This window comes from Microtus oregoni, unplaced genomic scaffold (assembly GCF_018167655.1).
Source record: "Microtus oregoni isolate MIOR12 unplaced genomic scaffold, Mior012 000037F_ref0000500, whole genome shotgun sequence".
NCBI lineage: Eukaryota > Metazoa > Chordata > Mammalia > Rodentia > Cricetidae > Microtus > Microtus oregoni.
Window position 1 is genome coordinate 9,491,929 of NW_024543096.1, and position 19,669 is coordinate 9,511,597.

General features: G+C 43.4%; 1 protein-coding gene across 10 annotated transcripts in view; it reads left to right on the forward strand.

The window, feature by feature from the left end:
- The window catches only part of Fmnl2 (formin like 2), a 247,429-nt gene that overhangs the window by 146,124 nt on the left and 81,636 nt on the right, over positions 1–19,669 (forward strand). For all 10 annotated transcript variants that reach the window (XM_041631532.1, XM_041631528.1, XM_041631535.1 and 7 more), the window contains exon 2: positions 179–262. In XM_041631532.1, the coding sequence (XP_041487466.1) occupies positions 179–262 (84 nt within the window). The remainder of the gene's footprint in view (positions 1–178; positions 263–19,669) is intronic.

Below are 19,669 nucleotides of genomic sequence, written 5' to 3' on the forward strand. Positions count from 1 at the left end.
ATTATATATTTACATATATAAATGAAATACAGAGGGGTGTGGGAATGTCTTCTGCAGCTGTCCTGGTTGAATCATATGCTGGTCACTGCAGTGATTGCGTGGAAGGGCCGTAGTGATTCTTTTCTACCTGGGAGGTACTGTGGTTTGTAACAAGACTTTTTATGTTTTATTTCCACAGAATGCTATGAACCTACCTCCCGACAAAGCCAGATTGCTGCGGCAGTATGACAATGAGAAAAAGTGGGAGCTGATCTGCGATCAGGTAAGGAGCAGCCGTATTCTATGGAGAAAACAAGTGTCCGCCTGTGTGTGTTGAGCTTGTCTCGGGGATTCCTCTGCTCTGACTCGTTGACCTCTGGCTTTCTTAATCTGCAGAGGAAAAGGTAAATTTCACAATTTGGTCTTCTGGGAAAGCTGGTGGAATGGATAACTCAGAATGAGACATCTCTTCTGTCTGCCATCCATAGCAGCTCCTGCTCTGTGCTCACTCACGTGGCACAGGTCCTATGCTTTAATAGGACTGTAGACTGGCGTGTGTTCATCTAGGAGGTAAATTGTTTATAAGGAAATGGGGGTAGCCTGGAACAGTGCTTCTTCCTTTAGCTAGTTCCCGGTTGTTACTATTTTGTATTTAACTCATTATAACAAACTCATATCCTTCTGAGGGGTATGAAATTAAATATAAGAGTATTTGTTGTATTTCATCTAATCTTCAAATTTTACTCTGTGTCTAAAGTATCCATCTGGGCCCTCTCCTTAATAAAGCCAGCGTGTGAGCTATGCACTTCAAAAGAAAAAGGTTTTTTCTCTATTTTGCATAAAACCTAGAAATATATAGCTATTTTCCCTGTTCTGCTTTTAATAATCCAAGTATATTTGTGTGCTCTCCCCCTCCCCACCCTCCCCTAGACCCCCATCTCTCTCTCTCTCTCTCTCGCTCTCTCTCTCTCTCTCTCTCTCTCTCTCACACACACACACACACACACACACACACACACACACTTCTGTGTGTTGATACATTTGCCAGTGACCATTGCTGTACTTATTCTCTGTTTAGGCTGGTGGTTTTTATCAAGGGGAAATGTTACCTTATAAATAGGGAAATAGGTCTTTTGCTGTGAGGATAAAATGTTATCAGTGACCTGAATTGGTTTTCTGTTCAACACAGGTAAAGGTTTCTGTTTTCCTAAGATGTTTGTTGGAAGCATTTTAAACACCTGATGTAGGTTGCTTTGCCTCAGGTTCCTAGGAACAAATAAAGTAGACTAGGGGGCACATAGTAAAATCACCTGCTTATTCCATATTATGTATGAACACGGAGAATAGATGGAAACTGAAGAAGAAAAGTTTTTTTTTTATCAAGAGTTGTGTATGAATGTGTGTTTGTGTGTATGTCTGTATCTGTGTGTGTGTATGTGTGTGTGTATGTGTGTGTGTGTGTATGCGTGTATGCTCCGTGTGCATGTCTGGTCCCTGTGGAGGTCAGAATAAAATCATTTGATCCTTTGACTTGGAGTTACTCTGTGATGACAGATCTTACACAGTGGATCTCTTTCTAGATATATTTATTAGAATGACTTCCAGGCTTCAGTCCAGCTAATGCAACAATGATTACCTCTGAATGGAAGGTCCAGGAATCCAGGTGTTGTTCCCTTCACGAGGCTGGATGCTCAGCTGGTCTTCAGTGTATGCTGGAACCCTGAAGAAGCAGTCTCCTAGACCAGTGAAGGAATGGATGTGGCTTGCTAGGGCGGTGAAGCAAGCAGGCAAAGAACAAAATGTTCATCCCTTCTCCCATGTAGGCTGCCGGCAGAAGATGTGGCCCAGAGTAGGGGTGGGTCCTCCCACCTCAAAAGATCTGGATTGAAGGTGTGTCTTCCTACCTTCAAGTTTCAGATTTGAAGTAGACAGGCAAACATCCCACACAGGAGTGCCCTATTTTTGTGTTTTAGTTCATTTTCAGTTGTAGCCAAGTTGACAACCAAGAATAGCGATCTAAGATAGGAAAATGGGGAACATTTGGGACGAGTTGAGAGGGAGAAGAATATGACCAAAATAGATATATAAAGGCACATGCACTCGGGAGGCAGAGGCAGGCAGGCCTCTGTGAGTTCAAAGTCAGCCTGGCCAACAAAGTAAATTCCAGGACAGCCGGAGCTGTTACACAGAGAAATTGTGTCTTGAAAAACCAACAACAACAAACAAACAAATAAATAAAAATATAATTGAGATAATTAACGTAATTAAATTAAGGGTCCAGAGAGGCAACTCTCAGCAAGAGCATAAAGGCATATGCTGCTTTTCAAGAAGCCCCAGGTTCCGGTTCCAGCACCAGCCTGGTGTTTTCACAACTGTTGGTACTGTCTTCAGTACTGGGGGATCATCACCCTCTTCTGGTTTCTGCTGGCACTGCCTGCACATGGGGCCTCGGCATACATTCAAGCAGGACACTCACGCACTTAAAAATAAATAAATCTCTAAATTGATTAAAGGGAGGTAGAGAGAGTTACCTGTTCTCCAGTGTGCTGCATTATGAGATAAGACATTGGTGAAGAATGTGGTTCACATCTGTAATCCCAGCCACTCCAGAGGATAAAGTAGGAGGATCTCAAGTTCCTGTTCTGTCTGGGGACCCTTTTACAAAATTGACCTAATTAAAATGGACTGGGAATATAATTTGGTGGCAAAGTGCTTGCTTAGGCTGCCAAGGCCTAGGGTTTAATTACAGTGACCCAAGGTGGGGAGGGCAGAGAACAGAGCAGCAAAGGTAGACTAAATTACTAACATTACAGGGAACTAGGCCTTCCTTTGTAAAAAATAGTTTCTTTTTTTTTTTAAGAGAAAAAATAGGTTCTCTAATTTTTTGACGTTATAATGTAATTTCATCATTTCCCCTTCCCTCTCTCTAGTTCTCCAGTCTGGCCCCTTGTCTTTCTCTTCAAACCCGTGACCTCTTTTCTCACAAATTGTTGGTGCCTGCCTGCATGTAGTTGTTCTAGTCGCTGATCTGTTGCTGTGCAGAGACACCGTGACCAAGGCAGCTCTTCTAAAGGAAAGTATTACACTGGAGGATGGCTTACGGTTTCAGAGGTTTAGTCCATTATCAGCATGGCAGGGAGTATGGTGGCAGGCTCTTTTATAGCTTTATTTCATGATTGCTTTTAATGCCTCAGATATGTTCGAAAGGGCGTCGTGGTCGAAGATTTGTGACAGCCATGGTTTTCTCTCAGACTAAAAGTCTCTTCATAGGGCCGATGTTGGGGAGGTGGGGATCTTGAGACAGGGAGGAGCTTATCAGGTATTAGGTGGCAGTTCTTGTTTTCCGTCCTCACAGTAAGATGGCTGCTCTTCACGGTGGTGTCTGGAATGCTGAATGCTTAGCCCTTCCCCAGTCACTTCCGCACAGGCCCCGTTCGTTCCTACAGCAGCTTCCTGATGCTGAGGTGCCTTGGCTGTCTTGCTGATGCCAGGTTAAGAGTAATGGTTACTATTGCCGAAAGCCGGCAGAAGCAGTTGCTCTTAGTAATGCCTCTCTGTACTGTAAGGGGAAAGCCCCATTCCAGAGAGGAAGCCCCTGCCAAAGGTCCCGTAAGTAGTGGTGAAAAGGCTGGTGTAGGCAGCCTGGCTTTGGGGAAGGTACAGACTGTCCTTTGTGTCTTAACCAGTGTTCTCTGCTGCTCTCCCCATAGGGTCTATGGGTGGGCCGGTGCACTTACCCACTGAGCCATCTCTCCAGCCCCTGTTGCTAATGTTTGGAATTGGGTAACCTATCAGGGTGCTCACCCCCAGAGAAGACCAATTCTTCCTCTCAGTCGTCCTTCATTGTCTGTGTATCTCTTCTTCTAGTGGTTGGGTCCTGTGAGGTTTTCCCCATCCATTTGGCATGTCAGCCGACGGTGGTGTCATGCAACCGCTTGGGCAATCATATTGTTAAGATCCCATGTGTAGCGCTTCCCTGTCATGTATAGATGTCACAATCTCTAACCCCGCAAGTCACAGTTTTGTTCTGTGATTTCTCAGGTGATAGGGAGGAACTTGGTTCATAACTGTTCCTCTGCAGATGATGAAATTTTCATTAGAAAATTCAGGCCATTTGAGGCGACTCATGCTGATGGGGTCAAGTCCCTCCATGTCCGTTGTGGTCCAGAGGTGCCGTGCCTAAGCTGAGCTAGAATGCTTGCCTCTTGGTTTCTGGGCTATTTGTAGTATGGTTGATTATTTTCTGTGATTTTTTTTTTTCCTGGCTTGGACTCAAATTTGCCTTTTTTAAAAGCTGGGTATTGCTTTGCATTGTACCTGGAGGAAGGAGCGGCGGGAGTGGGGGTGGGGTGGTCGGCGGAGATGGGAGTACTTCTTCCTTGGTACAGAACTGTATGGGAGAAGATTAACAAGAAAGATGAATGAAAAGGTTACAGGAAATCATACCTACTTAAACTCAGCTTCCTGTGTTAAGCACTTCAGGGAGATCAGATAACAATCCTCAAGGCTTGGCATGAATCCCAACCCAGGGAAGGGAAAGGCTCTGCTGCCACTCAGTGAAAGATGAGCCAGGCCTGTGCCACCAGATAGGGCTATTTAGCATACGCTATTACAGTTATCTGTGGGAGCTGAGAATCTAATTCATTAGTTGCGTGTACCTAGTCCTGGGACTGATTCCTAACACTACCAAAACAAAAACAAACAAACAAAACTCACAGTTATTATAAGCAAACAAGCTTATAGTACTTCTTAAAAATAAAAGCAAGGCGCTCTTGAAAAGCAAGTTAACCAACTTGGGCAGCAGAGGTGGCTCAGTTAAGCACAGCATGAAGATCTGAGTCTAGAACCTTGGGGAGAGGAGAGTCCCAGCGGTGGATGCTCGGAATATCAGTATCGGTGCCGGGAAAGGGGAGACAGATGGCCAATCAGTTTCACTGACATTTTCACCTCCAGGTCAGTGAGAGAGACTATCTCAGTAAACACTGTAGATAGCTCCTGAAAAATGACACTCAAGGTTGTCCCCGGGCCTCCATGTTCACACATACGGATGTGCAGTGCCCCTGGCTTCTCACAAACATGCTAGTTAAGCTAATTTGTCACAGGAATACGATCTGAAGAATTTACACGTCTAACTTAAAATATGTTTTAAGCTTTTTATGAAGGTCCATCCCTTATTCCCTTTATTTCACACCCCCTTGCTTCCATTTCCCCCCTCTCCTTCCTTCTTTTTTTGTTTTACTATGCAAGCTCTTCCGTAGCACCCCAGGTTGACCAAGAACGCACACTGTAGAGTACGGCCTCTCTGTTGCTTGTGGCAGTATCCTGCTTTAGCCCCCCCAAAGATCTGAGATTACAGGCACGAACCACCCCCCGGGCTCACTTTATTTTCTCTTTTTTTTTTTTTTTTTTAAAATCGTTCGTTATTATTGTGAATGTACGTGAGAGCTTGCATGCTGTGACACACGTGGAGGTCCGAGGACATTTTTGTGGAATCAGTTTTCTTCCTACTCCATTGCATGGGCTCTGGGGCTTGAACTCAGGTCTCCACACTTGTGCAACTGCTGCCTGGACCTAGTGAGCCACTCACTGAGCCCTGGTTTTGTGTTCCAGTGTTCATGGACCACTTGGAGCCTTTGGCAAGTAAGCAAATGCTGGGTGTTGAGCTTTTTTTTTTTTTTTTTTCTCCTGTGGAGTGTCAGATTCTAGGTACCAGGGACTCCCCAGAACACCAGTGGTGATACGTGAGTGGCGAGTCAGGGCAGGGATGGTGCTTTATGACCTGCCTCATGGTCAGGGTCTGTTCTGGAAGTCATTCAGGCCAGAAGTGCAGCGGAGACTGAGGGGAGGAGGCTGAGACCAGCGACAAGAGTGGGTCCATCTCCAGCTGCTCCCAGACGTCAGCTTTAAGCAGTATTTACAGGATACCCAAGTAACCGGCTTTGATTCTACATTTAGCCCCACTTCCCCAGCTGCTGGGAGAGCAACTGTCTGCCTCCAGCCTTCTGTACTTTGCCCCCCTCCCCCGACATCTTTACCTTGATATTGTTTGATGCTAAATTTTACTATATTTTTTTGTAATGTTGTAGTGTGTCGAAATGCTATTTATTTTTCACTCATTGTTTCTTGGGGACTTGTTTCTTTTTAATTTGTCTACTAACTTTCATTTTGGTCCTCCCTCTATTTAATCAGTCCTTTTTAACTGCTGAATTAGTCAGCGTTATTTTCCTTTGATATTTTGTTTTCTAGTTTATTTTTGAAAGGTAATATATGCCTTAAAAATCAGAGTTTTCTCTCATTCAAATAAAACCATCATGACTTAAAGAAATAACTCCTTAATACTTCCTATCCCTCCCATTTTCCAGGGACGATGCTGGGCAGGCCCTCTTACTGGGAGTTTTTATCTTTTACTTTTGCCTGTTGCTTCCTTACCTCGCAGCAGCTTACGTCCTGTGGTTGCTATTGGCTACAGTAAGATGTAGAGATATTTTATTTATGTTTTTGTTTGTTTGTTTTTTCGACACAGGGTTTCTCTGTGGTTTTGGAGCCTGTCCTGGAACTAGCTCTTGTAGACCAGGCTGGTCTCGAACTCACAGAGATCTGCCTGCCTCTGCCTCCCAATCTAATCCCTAGTGCTGGGATTAAAGGCATGCGCCACCACCGCCCTTTTTTTTTTTTTTATGTTTTCGTAAATAAAGCTTGCCTAAAGTTCAGAAGGTAAAACTAAGCCCCTAGAGGCTGGGCATGGTGTCACACACCTTTAATCTCCGGATTTGGGAGACAGAGGCAGATGGAATTCAAGGCTACCCCTGACTAAACAAGATCAGTGCAGAAACAGACCCAGGTGGTAGTGGGCTCACACTTTAATCCCGGAGCTGGGGAGTCACATGCCCTTAATTTCAGCACTAAAGGGAAGAAACAGAGCTCAGGGTTCATTCTGCATTCGCCCAGCCTTGGTAGAGGTGAGCGAGACTCCTCTAGTGGCTTGGCTGTTTTGCTTTTCTGATCTTCAGCTTGAACCCCAGCATCTGTCTCTGGGTTTTAACTATTTGTGCTACAGTTAGCTTTAGTGAATGATGGATGATGGAATGTTTTGTTGAGAATATCGCAGGAGGTGATATTTGTCCTGGCTGTCATCGAGGTTATCCAGTCCATCAGGCATGATCTGGTTGCTCCATTGTCTTAGTGTGTTTTCCCTTGTGTTGGCAAGGAGTTTTGTCTGTCAGTTTGTCTCACTCTTGGATATAACCAGTTACATAACAGTTTTATACCCAGTGAATTTAAAACCAACTGATAATCTTTTTTTTTTTTAAAGATTTATTTATTATGTGTAGAGTATTCCTTCCATGTGTTCCTACAGGCCAGAAGGGGGCGCCAGGTCTCACTATAGATGGCTGTGAGCCACCATGTGGTTGCTGGGAATTGAACTCAGGACCTCTGGAAGAGCAGTTGGTGCTCTTAACCACTGGGCCATTTCTCCAGCCCCCAACTGATAATCTTTGATTCAACCAATTTCATTGAGTGTTACAAATTGATGGTTGCCCAATTTCTTTCTACATTAAACTGGTGTCTTTGTTTGCTTTCTTTTGCTGTGATAAAGCATTCTAACCAAAATCACAGTGACCCAGACGAGCAGGCTGCTTTTTAGGACAGAGTCCTAAAGGGGAGGTAGTCCGGAGATGAGAAGAAAAAGACAGAAAGCTTGTGTTGAAAGGAGTTGCAGAAGCTGTGTCTTATGCCTAACAAGCTTACTAAGAAGTATAGCATCTTATACTCTATTTCCAGGAAAGAAATGGGACAGACTCTGCAGAAACTATTATACAGTGATACCAAGTCAGCGGGAGGCTAATAAAGCAATGTTATACAAAGGGGGCACAGGGAATCTTAAAACAGATGGAACATCCAATGGCTTTGGGACTGATGGCTCCAGTCTCTTCAGGAAGAAAAGCCAAGTACCCAGCAACCAAAACCATAGCTTCTTCAAAGGCCTGATGTCCAACACCAGACTGGGCCAGGCCAAGTCTGCTCCTGAGCAAGGAAGAACACAGAGCTAGGTTTCTTTGGCTGTATCATCAGGGCATATCAGATGGGTCAGTCTGGCTCTCAACAGCTAGGGAAAGGTTCATTTGGCTCACCTAAAGATCCCACTCACAGTCCATCGTGAAGGGAAGCCAGGGCACGAACTCAAGTCAGGAAATGAATAGAGACCATGGAGGTATGCTTGCTCTGCTTGGTTTGCTCAGCCTGCTTTCTTATACAACCTAGCATCTCCTGTCATCTGAAGGGTGACACTTCACATGAGTAAGCTTTGCCATCCCTTGTCAATCATCAGTCAAGGAAATACTCCCATAGACTTGCCTGTTGGCAGTCTGGTGGAGGCAGTTCCTCTTTTGAGATTCCTGTTTCCCAGATGAACCTGTTTTGTGTCAAAAGCCAACAACCATCATGCTTAGCAGCTAGCCCTTGCAGCTGGGTCTTCATTCTCCCTGGAGTATTTTCCGACCTTTTCGTTTCTGATGCCATTTTTTCAAAATAACGATTTGGCTCAGTGAATAACTCAAAAAAGTAACTGATGAGGTTTCTTTGACTTCTTCTGTGGAATATCACTGAGAATTCTTGGATTTTCATCATTGTGTGTCAATCTAGATATTATTTTTCAGACTTTTTTTTAGTGCTTCTTTGACTGATGGAAAAAATCATGCAGATGTTTTTGACACAAAACCAATCCCCAAAAAATCGTTTTATGCTACAAAAATAATGTTAGGTTTAAATTGTAAGTTCCTTGCCCTTTAAACCAAGCATTTCTCTAAGGAGCCTTCTTTTTCCCTCCTCCTGGGGTATGATATAGATGAAAATGTGACATTGGTAAGAAATGGGCAAATTTTCTTCCCAGCTTGCATTTGTACTTTGAAAATAATTCTAAAAATTATGAGTTCATTCTGATATTTCCAAATAAATTTTTTTTAAAGATTTATTTATTTATTATGTATAAAGCATTATGTCTGGATGTTTGCTTGCAGGCCAGAAGAGGGCACCAGATCTCATTATGGATGGTTGTGAGCCACCATGTGGTTGCTGGGAATTGAACTCAGGACCTGTGGAAGAGCAACCAGTGCTCTTAACCTCTGAGCCATCTCTCCAGCCCCCCAAATAAATTTTTATTATCAATCTAATCTCCTTGGTTTGATATTTATCAGCTTTATTGAAATGTGTGATTCTTAACCTTAGTGCAATTATTTGTTATTTTCTTAAAATATGAAAAGGTTTTGTGGGTGAGGGCATATATCATTCAGTGGTATTGTGCGAGTCTAGCTGCAGGAGGCCTTGAGTTCTGTCCCCCAACACTGCAACAAGTAAAATATAAAATGTCTAAACAAAAATTCATAATCATAGCATTAATACCTTTGCCACCCAAACCACTACTAATAAAATTAACAATGTATACATATTCTTGGTCATTTTCTGTGTTACCAAAGTATCTGCTTTGATGGCTAAAAACAACAGAAATTTATTCTCACAGTTTTGGAAACTAGAAATCTGAAATGAGGTGCTGATTGGGCCCTGCTCCTTCCAAAGTTCCCAGAGGAGATGCCTACTTTGCTAGTTCCAGCTTCTGGTGGCCTTGGGTATTCCATGCCTGTTGGCTGTGTGTGCGACATCTTCCATTTTGATGTGCCTTTTTTCTTCTTTGTATTCTTTTTCTTAGTTTTTCTATATGAGGGCTTTGCCTACTAGAATAGTCCAACGCTGAGATCCTTAATTTCATTACATCTGCTAGAACCTCTTCTTCCAATTATGATCATCTTCACTAGTTTGGGGCTCAGAGCATGGGCACAAACTTTAGGGGGACACAGTTTAACCTACCTCTGATGCCAAGATAAGTAATAATTTCTCTAATAAGCTTTTTATTTACAAGACCCAAAGTTAGGTACTATGTAAATGGAAGTTTCTGTCCCACCCAGTCCCAAAGAAACACACAGAGGCTTATTATTAGTTAAAAACGGTTTGCCCTGTTAGCTCAGGCTTATTATTAACTAGCCCTCATCACTTAAATTAGCCCATAATTCTTGTTTATATTTAGCAATGTGGCTTGTTACCTTTTCTCAGTAAAGCATTCTCATCCTGCTTTCTCTGTGTCTGGCCGGTGATCGAGGCAGTTATCAAGGGCAAAATCATGTCATTATTTTCCCACATGAAGCTAATTTGGACATATAGCTTTATCTTCACCTGGTGGGGGTTAGCATCTCCTAACCTGTGACACAGTGGACAGATGGATGTATTTATGAGATGACATTTGGGAGAGGCTGGAGAGAGAGAAACACACTTGCTATCTTATTCTATTGAGTAGGCCGTGGAGAACAACGAGAGTGGAAGGTCCAGGAAAGAGAAGAAAATGTTTAGGAAACGGCAACTACTGCATCTGCCATGATGGCCAGATTTGGTTGGCCCATTTATTTTAGGCTTAATTCATAACAAAATTCTTTTTTTTTACATGAATAAGCACTGAACTCCATAGAATTCTGTGGTTATTCATAAGTGATGTGTTCTCCTGAGAAGTTAATATAAAGCTGGTGGTTGGCTAAGTAAATAAATGTTTCAAAGTTGAGAAAACAAAATGACCTAGATGCTAAAAATACACACTGGAGAGAAGATAGCATCTTCAACAAATGATGCCTGGAATACTGGATGTTGACATGTAGAAGCATGACATTAGACCCATATCTCTCAGCTGCACAAAAATCAGTTTCAGATGGCTCAAAGACATTGGTGTGAAGCCCGAAACACCAGAACTCCTAGGCAGCATAGGGAGTATGTTGGAAGATATAGGTGTAAGAGAGGACTTTCTGGACCGGACTCCATTTACTCGGGAACTAAGTCCAGTGTTGGCAAGTAGAAATGAAAACCTCTGTACAACCAAGAAAACAATCAAGTGAAGAGTAAACCCATAGGGTGGAGGAGAACCTTTGCCACCTACATATCTGGCAGAGGATTAATGTCTAGGATATACAAAGAACTAAAAAAATAAAGAAAAAGAGAACAAGAGTCAGGTAAAGAAATGATGAAATTGGAAAATTAGACTGCAGACCTGAGCAAGAATTTTCAGAAGAATAAAAGTAGCTTGGACAAACCTTAAACAGTGTTGAGCATCTTTAGCAATTAGGGAAATGCCAATTAAAACTACTCTGAGATTTTATCTTGCCCTAATCTGAATAGCCAAGGTCGAGAAAAGAGCTGGCACTAATTGCTAGTGAGGCTGTGCGGAAAAGGAAACACCCATTCACTCAGGGATGGCACCCACCGTGGAGAATTCTCAAAGAAACCGAAAGGAGGTCCATGATATGACTCAGCTCTGCCACTCCTTGTCAGATGCCCAATACGGCATGTGCCTTGACATTCTACTCCACAGATGCTTGCTCGTTCATGTTGACTGATGCTTTTCTCGCTATTTCTCCGATTGGAAACACCTAAATGTCCTGCAGCAGAGGAGTGGATAATACAGATGTGGTACATATACACAACTATCCTATCCAGCTGTAAAGTGAAACAAACAGTCATGGAATTTGCGAGCAAATGGATAAAACCGTAAAACAGTCGACCGAGTGAAGTAACCCAACTCAGAACATTGCATGTTTTTTTTTTTTTTTTTGTTGGTGGTTGTTTTTTTTTTAAATTGTGGATTCTAGCTCTGAATCTCTAGATATGAGTATACGACAGGAGCAGCCACAGATACCAGCATAATAAAAAGGGCCACAAATGCGGAAAGGAACTTTGGAGAGGGGGTCAGTAGGACACAGGTGCTATGAAGGAGAGATGGCAGGATGGGGGGGTGCTTTAATATTGGAGGGGGAAGCGAGAGCAAAAGAGGTTAGAAGAGAGAGAAATAATGCTAAGGATAATTGAAAATGCCATAGAGAAACATTTATGATTATTTATACAACAAAATCCCTAGTATCAGGTATGGGAAACCTCCTTTTGAATTGCCAGGGGAATCCAAGAGACTTCCCAAACTCCCCCAAAGTATAGGCTATTATCATGGCTCGTGGTTGCCTTCTGTAGCTTGCAGGTAAGGCCATGTTGTAGAAGGCACTACATACTGTGGATACACTGCTTGCAGGAGTCAAGCTGGAACTCTCCTGGACACCTTCCTTGAGGACTAGCTGACTCTCATACTATCTGAAGGTGTTATGTAAGCTGCAATGGGAGAAAAGCAATCTGACCATAGGCCTACCAGCTATAACAGCAAGCAGCAGGGCAGGCTATGTCCCCTGTGGTGCAGCGGTGGGGGCAGCAACAGCTGTTGAATTGGATGTATGGCCTCTGTAAGAGGGAGTTCATACCTGGGACTGTAAGCCTAGGTAATTAGCCGTTGCTGTTGGGGTCATGGACTCTCGAGGAGACTCTACTACTGGCGCTTTCCGGAATATCTAATCCCTAGCCGTATTATAAAAATTTATTCTTATACCACAATGCAGCGCACAACGCCTGTCTGCGCTCTATGCGCTACTATACAGTTCGTGAGCTTTGGGCAAGGGGCTGGAGGTTGAAACATACTGAGGCACAGACCTCTAGTCACTGGCAAGAAGCCCTCTATTCAGTAACACCATGGAGGCTTATGTACCCAACAGTCAGGTGGGCCAACAGGTGAAAACCCTGTCCTCTGATCCTCAAGGCAAGGCAAACCGTGCTTGTGAAGCTTTGACAGCCTTTAGTAACTCAAATCAGAAGGAAAATAAAGATCTCTAGCAGGGAAGAGCAGCTGGAGGCCAGGACTCCAAATGGTCCCAACACCACAAATAAATGCAACCATTACCCTTCATCCAAGAAGCTTCTTTTGGAGAAGACAGGAGAATATTAGAGAAATTCTCAACTGGTCAGAACGTCAAGAACGATGACTAACTGTGGTGTGCCCGTCTCAACAATGCACCAACAGTACAAGCCCCAGACCTAAGACCTGGGTGATGTCGTGGAAGAAAGGTCATAAGAGCCAGTGGACTAGGACTTCCGCTGTGAAATAATGTCTTTATAGTACAGGGAAGTTACAGTCATGAAATCTCAAAAATACGGTTTACAAAACCAGTACAGTGGGACTCCAGCTGACATACCTGCGTGTTTGGGAGAAATCGCCCAAGGCCCCACCACCAGATGCAGAACTCCAGGCAATTCATGGCTGCTGAGAAAGGGAGCATTGGGCTGCTACAGGGATGAGCTCCCCTGTTAGGTTATCCTGTCCCAAGTGGTCAGCCATGAACACATGTACATATGAGCAACACAAATGTACTTAGCAGGTTGTATTTATGCATGCGCACATGTGTGTTTGAGTGGTTGTGTGTGTGTGGTTTGTGTGAGCAAGAGAGAGGAAGACTAACACACAAGAGCTCATGAGTTTGACAAGGAGTTGGATATAGCGAGGAGTTGGAAGTCAGAGAGAGAGAGGGGTGGAAATGACGTAGATAATTGTGCTCGTATGTGAAATTGTCAAACCCGCCAGAATTTAAACAAACAAATTTAGAAGCTATTAATTCAGCAGGAGGTGAGTTATCAGAGAACGCAGAGTGAGGTGCAGAAATGAGGATGTGTGTTCTTTGTTGTAATTCTCTGGGTTGGGAAAATATTTAAAATGGTTACTGTTATCAGTTCGCCTACACTCTGTTTCTGCAGTGTGCCAGGCAAGAACTGATTAGGGAGCATAGTTACTTTTGTGCCAACTCTTTTTGTTTTCTGAAAGATGCTTTTATCTTGGGTTATCTTTTGTTTGAGACTTGAAGGGCCCATCTTTTCTTAAGGTCTCCCAATCTCAGCAAAGTTGAGCAGCTGAATCTCATTTAGTTGCAGATGCCAAGAAGACAGGTTTCTTACAGCTTCTTTCCAGAGTCAGGTCCCTGTCCATTGTCTGCAGCTGCTACCTTCTGAGATCCTGGAGAAGTTATCAAAGGAGCAGGTGCCAGCGACCTGGGGCTTAAGCTCTTTGAGTTTAAGTATTGCTGGAGTCCCGGGAAATGTTATGCTCTTAGAATTGAGTTTGTGTCTTTCCTTTTCTAAAGTGTTCCTTTGTCTTATGACTTTTGTAGAGGGGGGACAGTGCTGCCTTCCACATAGGGCAAGAGTGAGGATCAAGGAGAGGGAGGAGAAATGGCCTGAAGAGAAAGGAATGTATCAATCTTCCCTCCCTATCTCCCCCCTTCCCTCCCTTCTCCCTCCCTTCCTCCCTTTTTCCTTCCTTTTCCTGAGAGAGAATCCATTCCAGACTGGCTTTGAATTCAGCAGCCCAGGCTTTTGCCTAAGCCTCCCAGTGCTGGGGTAACAGGTGAGCTGCCATCTTATTAACGCTTCCTGAACTTGTCTTTTGGCACAAATGCTTTGTCAGGAGGACTGTTTGGCATCCATGACTTCCAGTGACTGTCTGACTCAAAGCCTTAGGCTTCCTTTTGCCCCAAAGCACATAGTATTGATTGCCTTCCTGCCTGGTAACTGGTAATATGAATGGAAGTCTACATTTCTTTTCTCTTTAAAATGAACACGTAGAATCCCAGCACTTAGGAGGATATTGGCTACTTGGTGAATTTGAGGCCAGGGTCCGCCCAGCCTTTTAGGAAAAAAGAAGACAGAGAGAAGGAGGGAGGGAGGGAGGGACCACAACATTAATTTATTGCCTTAGTCATGTGGCATGAAATAAACTACTTGTTTATGTGGTTTGAAATAAACTTTATTATAAAAACATATTTTGTAATCCTGGAGACACTGTTACAGGATATGGAAAACATGACAATTGAAGTATTGTATGTTTGACTGGAAGTGGCTTTTCAGCCTAAATTTTATTTTATTGTATTATTTATTTATGTTTGTGATGGTAGGCACCAAACTCAGCGCCTCATAACATATGCTTGGCAGTCACTGTACCACTGAGATGAGAGCCAAATACGCAGTACGTTTTGGGGAATTTAAGTATGTTAGTTAAGAATTTTAGAGGCGTACAAATACTACTCTATATTGGTCTTAACACTTGGATGTGTAGTTCATAGTCTTGATAGTGGAAACCTGTCTTTTTCTCATCTTTCACAACAAAAAAAAAAAAAAAGGAAAAGGAAACTCAAATAACTTGTGAATGTCTTGCAAATAGTTAAGGTGTTTTGGGTTTTTTCCTTCAGTGCTTGGATAAAATTGCCAACAGGTGACCTCAGACCACCCTGTAATTATGGCTTCTGGGCCACCAGTGGATGCGGTTTGCTGTTGGCTGGTCCTGTGAGAGTGACAGGCTAGATGTTGTACGCAAGGACTTTCAATGAAACTCAACTTCACGGAGTCTGCACATAAAACGGCGTTCTCAGTTCTGCGCTCTCTGTCACCTGGCACTCAGAAGAACTGTCAAGGAGAGGGTTGGAGTCCTCGCTGCAGCAATGAAGCAAACTTACGTTGCTTCCATAGAGGAGAGCAGCTTTACTGGATTTAATTTCTTTTTTTTTAAATATTTATTTATTTATTTATTATGTATACAATATTCTGTCTGTATGCCTGAAGGCCAGAAGAGGGCGCCAGACCTCTCTACAGATGGTTGTGAGCCACCATGTGGTTGCTGGGAATTGAACTCAGGACCTTTGGAAGAGCAGGCAATGCTCTTAACCACTGAGCCATCTCTCCAGCCCTGGATTTAATTTCTAATGATTCCGCAGATACTGGAGATGCAGTTGGGCAGTAGGGAACATGATAGTAACATGGCTTGGTGTTTGCTAAGAGGACACTGATATGAGGGGTAGAGACTTTAAATTCTCCGTCACCATGGTGAATGCTTGCCGTGGAGAAGGCCAAGGGGTGCAGCAACTGTCAGTTACCAGAATACCACGGGGATGCCCCAGAACACCATGGGGATGCAGGAGTTTCTGTCAAGTAAAATCCAGGTCAGCATCTGCTTAATGTTGTAGACCAAGTAAAGTCAGTTCAGTTCAGGATACTAAGGTGTCATCTTCAGGTGTTTGTCCTGGAAGCCTCTGCTTGTTCCTTCACAGTGACATCACTACCCAGCTCTTGATGATGCTCTCCTCAGAGAACAACTTTCAAAGTCTGTTACAGTCTCGTAGGATGGACATTGCTCACGGTGGAGGTGCACTTAGCTGGTGCATGTCCTCTGCAGCGAGCCATTTGGTAGGACCTACTTTCAACCCCTGTTTTACCTGGCCTTCTTAAGTGTTCCCCGAGTACTTGGTTTAATGACTGATGTTAACTATGTAAGCAAAGAGTGAGGCTGTTATTTGTCTGATCTTGTGATCTGAAGATAGAAACCCAGGCTTGAGGCTGCTTGGGGGTGGGATGGGTAGAATTTTACATTTCTCTGTCAAAATACCTGCCATAAATGATTGAAAGGGAGAAAATGCTCCCTTAGGGTCATGTTTGTACAGTGATGGGGAGGGGGGATAGCTTAGAGCAATCCGCATAGTGATGGTCAGAAGCGGAGGAAGAGAGGGAATGCGGCTGAGGTGTAGGTACCTAGTGTGCTCCTACGGTGACCTGCTTCCTTTCATCATCTCTGACAGTGACATCGTATTGTGAATCCTTGAAGGATTAATCCATTCATTATGTCTCATCCTCTCTGGAAAGGATATCACAGACATGCCCAGAGGCTCACTTCACTGACCTAGATGCTTCTTTCCCTTTCCCTCCCTCTCTTCCTCTTCCCCTCCTCCTTCCCTCTATCTTCATGAGAGCTCTGTTCCTGCTACCCAGTGTTTTATTTTTTGTGATACACGATCGCCTCTGGAAGACTCTTAATGATCGCCAGTCTTTATTCTCACTCTGAATGTGTCCTCAAGTAAAGTTTTTGAACTGTGTAATAAACGGGATGGAAGGTTTCATAGCCCCACTTTTCAAATGAAGAAACAAGGCTGTAAAACAGACAGTACTGCCTGTCTACTCCAGAGCCTCTCATACGCTAGACAAGCACTCTGCTGTTGGCTCCCCACGCCCATAGTATTCCCCAGTCATTTCATACGGTGTTTATGAATGCCTAGACTATAGTGATATTAGATCAGCTACATTTCAATATCTTCCTGTATCTTCTTTGGCAAGCACTTGCCCATTTACTTTGCAGAGCAAATAAAGAGAGGAATTCATTAATTGGGAATAGAGCTAAGGTGTACAGCTGTGTGGAATAAGCTTTGCTGTCTAGGAGACGTACATGGAGAACTTAAGTCAATGCAGATTCCTAGGTATTTGATGGATTAGGTAAAGAGAATTTGCCGTTTAATAAAGCACCCCGCTTGTATTAGGTAAAGGGCTTTGGTTGTTTATGTTTTAAGACATATCAATCTAAAAGGAAATCTTTGGCTGTTGAAATAGGAGAGCGAAGAATTTGGAGGTTAATTGAAAGCTTGTTCCAGTGCCAGTTTGACACTTCACTGTTGTTTCTAGTTCCTGGATCCACAGTAAGGATAACAAGCATTTAGGATGCACACCGCTGTGTTCCAGGCATCGTGGTGGTCGATGGACCACCTGAAATCATCACCCCACCTTGTCAGGGTGGCCTCTTCTATCACCAGATCAAAAACTTCAGAGGGAACCCTTCAGCTGAGAAGAAATGATGAACGATGGATGGATTAAGCAAGCCTAATTAACCTGACATATTAGGAAATGAGTTATGGAATGTTTGGATCAAGAAAGCCCCGTTGAACTGGTTCGCGCTAGAAGAAACCTTGGCTAGTCTAAATAACAGAGATCATTTGGAAAAGCCTCATCAAAGTTGTTTTCAGTCTGAGAGCTGTAATGCCCCCCCTTACCCTGAACAGGAAAGTGATTTCCTACTGAGCTGAAGAATGCCTCAGAGCTCTCCAAGAAACCATGGCTGTGGAAGGAGTCTGGCGTGCTGACTTTTCAGTTCTAGTTTTCTGCACAAAAGAACAACTTTTAATGTTGGGAGAAGAGAAAGAGTTACACAGTTTCAGCCAGATGTTTTTGTTTTTCTATTCGTTAACGTTCTGCATTTGATTCTGTTGACTATCCGCTCTTCTTGAGCTTACTGTCTGGCACCCTCTCTTGTCTGCTTCAATGCTGACCTGAGATTCTTTGTGCCATGACTTTTCCCACACCAAGGTCCTGAGACCCAGCTTTTTAAAAGCCCCTGAAGTTACATTCCATGTCCCTTTGCCTTTGTTCCCAGGCCCTCTCATCTGGAGCACTTTCTGTCTCCTGCCTTGCACACACAGACTCGGGATAGCTCTGTGTTGCCTCTTCTTCAATATTCAATCCAAACCCCTCTTCCTCTAGGGAGATCCCTTTGATCAGCACAGTTGGAAAGTGCCTCACCTCTCTTTGAACTGAGGAGGATCACATATGGCTCTTATCATTGTCAACTTTATTATAACTCTGTGGACTCTATCAGAGAGACAACATTTAACACCCTGGAACTGAAGAATTGAATTGATTTCTCTCTGGGTCTTAAAATCATAGTGTCTTCTATTATGTGTGAGTGAAGGAATAATATGACCAACAGAAATTGATATTCATGTGAATAAATTCAAATGGGGAGTCTAAATAGGATAGTGAGGTTTAAAATATTCTGGGAAGGGGCTTCCTTTACAGAATGCTTTTTAAGTCTAATAGCCCTGAGAGGCTCTTCTGAACAGTTGTAAGACTGGATTGGCTTCTCCTGGAGCAGTGGTTCCCAGCCTTTCTAATGCTGTGACCCCTTTAATACAGTTCCTCATGTGGTGGTTATGCTTCCTCATGACTGTAGTTTTCCTACTGTTGTGAATTATAAACATTTCATATGCAGGATATCTGATATGTGACCCTCTAAAGTGGTCGTGACCCAGTGGTTGAGAACCACTGTCCTACGGCCCCTGACTTCTTCATCAACTGTTAGACCAAGTAGGTAACTGTTTAAGATGTTTTTTACTCATTTTCCCCATTGTCCTCTCCTGTCTCACCATGCCCTCCATGGTCAGATGGCACCAGGCAGTGCCATGTACCAACTTCTCTGACATTTATAACTGTTTTTGGAAATAAAACAAAAATGTTCTTTTGGGGACTTTGGTACTTGTTCATTCCTCGGGAGTTTAGGTCCACTTGTGTGATTTAGCTTTTATTTGCATAAGTTGTCAGCTTTGTGAGGGTTTGTGTGTTTCAGTTTACCACAGTTCCCCGGAACTCTGACTACACTCGAAGCCAGCCACCCCTGGCCAGCGCACGCTTATACAGTAAATCACGTCTGTCTACATACACTATTGCAATATTTTCTTCTCATCTTTTGTGTGTTTGCTAATGTCAGAATTTCCCCTGATACGATGCTTTATAAGACATGGAGTATTCCTCTCGCTGTCATCTCTTAGCATCAAGCAGATTAGAACATCAGCTGCTTCCTTTAGTTTGACCAGTACAATGGGTAACATATTCCACAGTGAAGGGTTTGTTAACATTGAAGATATCTCAAAGAATTCACTAGAAATACACAGAACATCTGAAAAGCAATGGGCAAAGCATAGTCCTTTGGGTGACGGCTACGCAGCCTGCAGGGGAAGCAGCCCACCCTCTAGATTTTGGGGGACATGGATTCAGGTTCACTGTATCACTCCCTAGCTGTGTTATCAAAGAGAATACTGCTTTCCCTTCCACCCCCAGTTGTGGTTTCTTCCTGTGCAAAGAGATCACATGATCTATGAAGACGAGATACTGTCAGCCCGTGCTGGTTATTATTAGCAAAGCCACA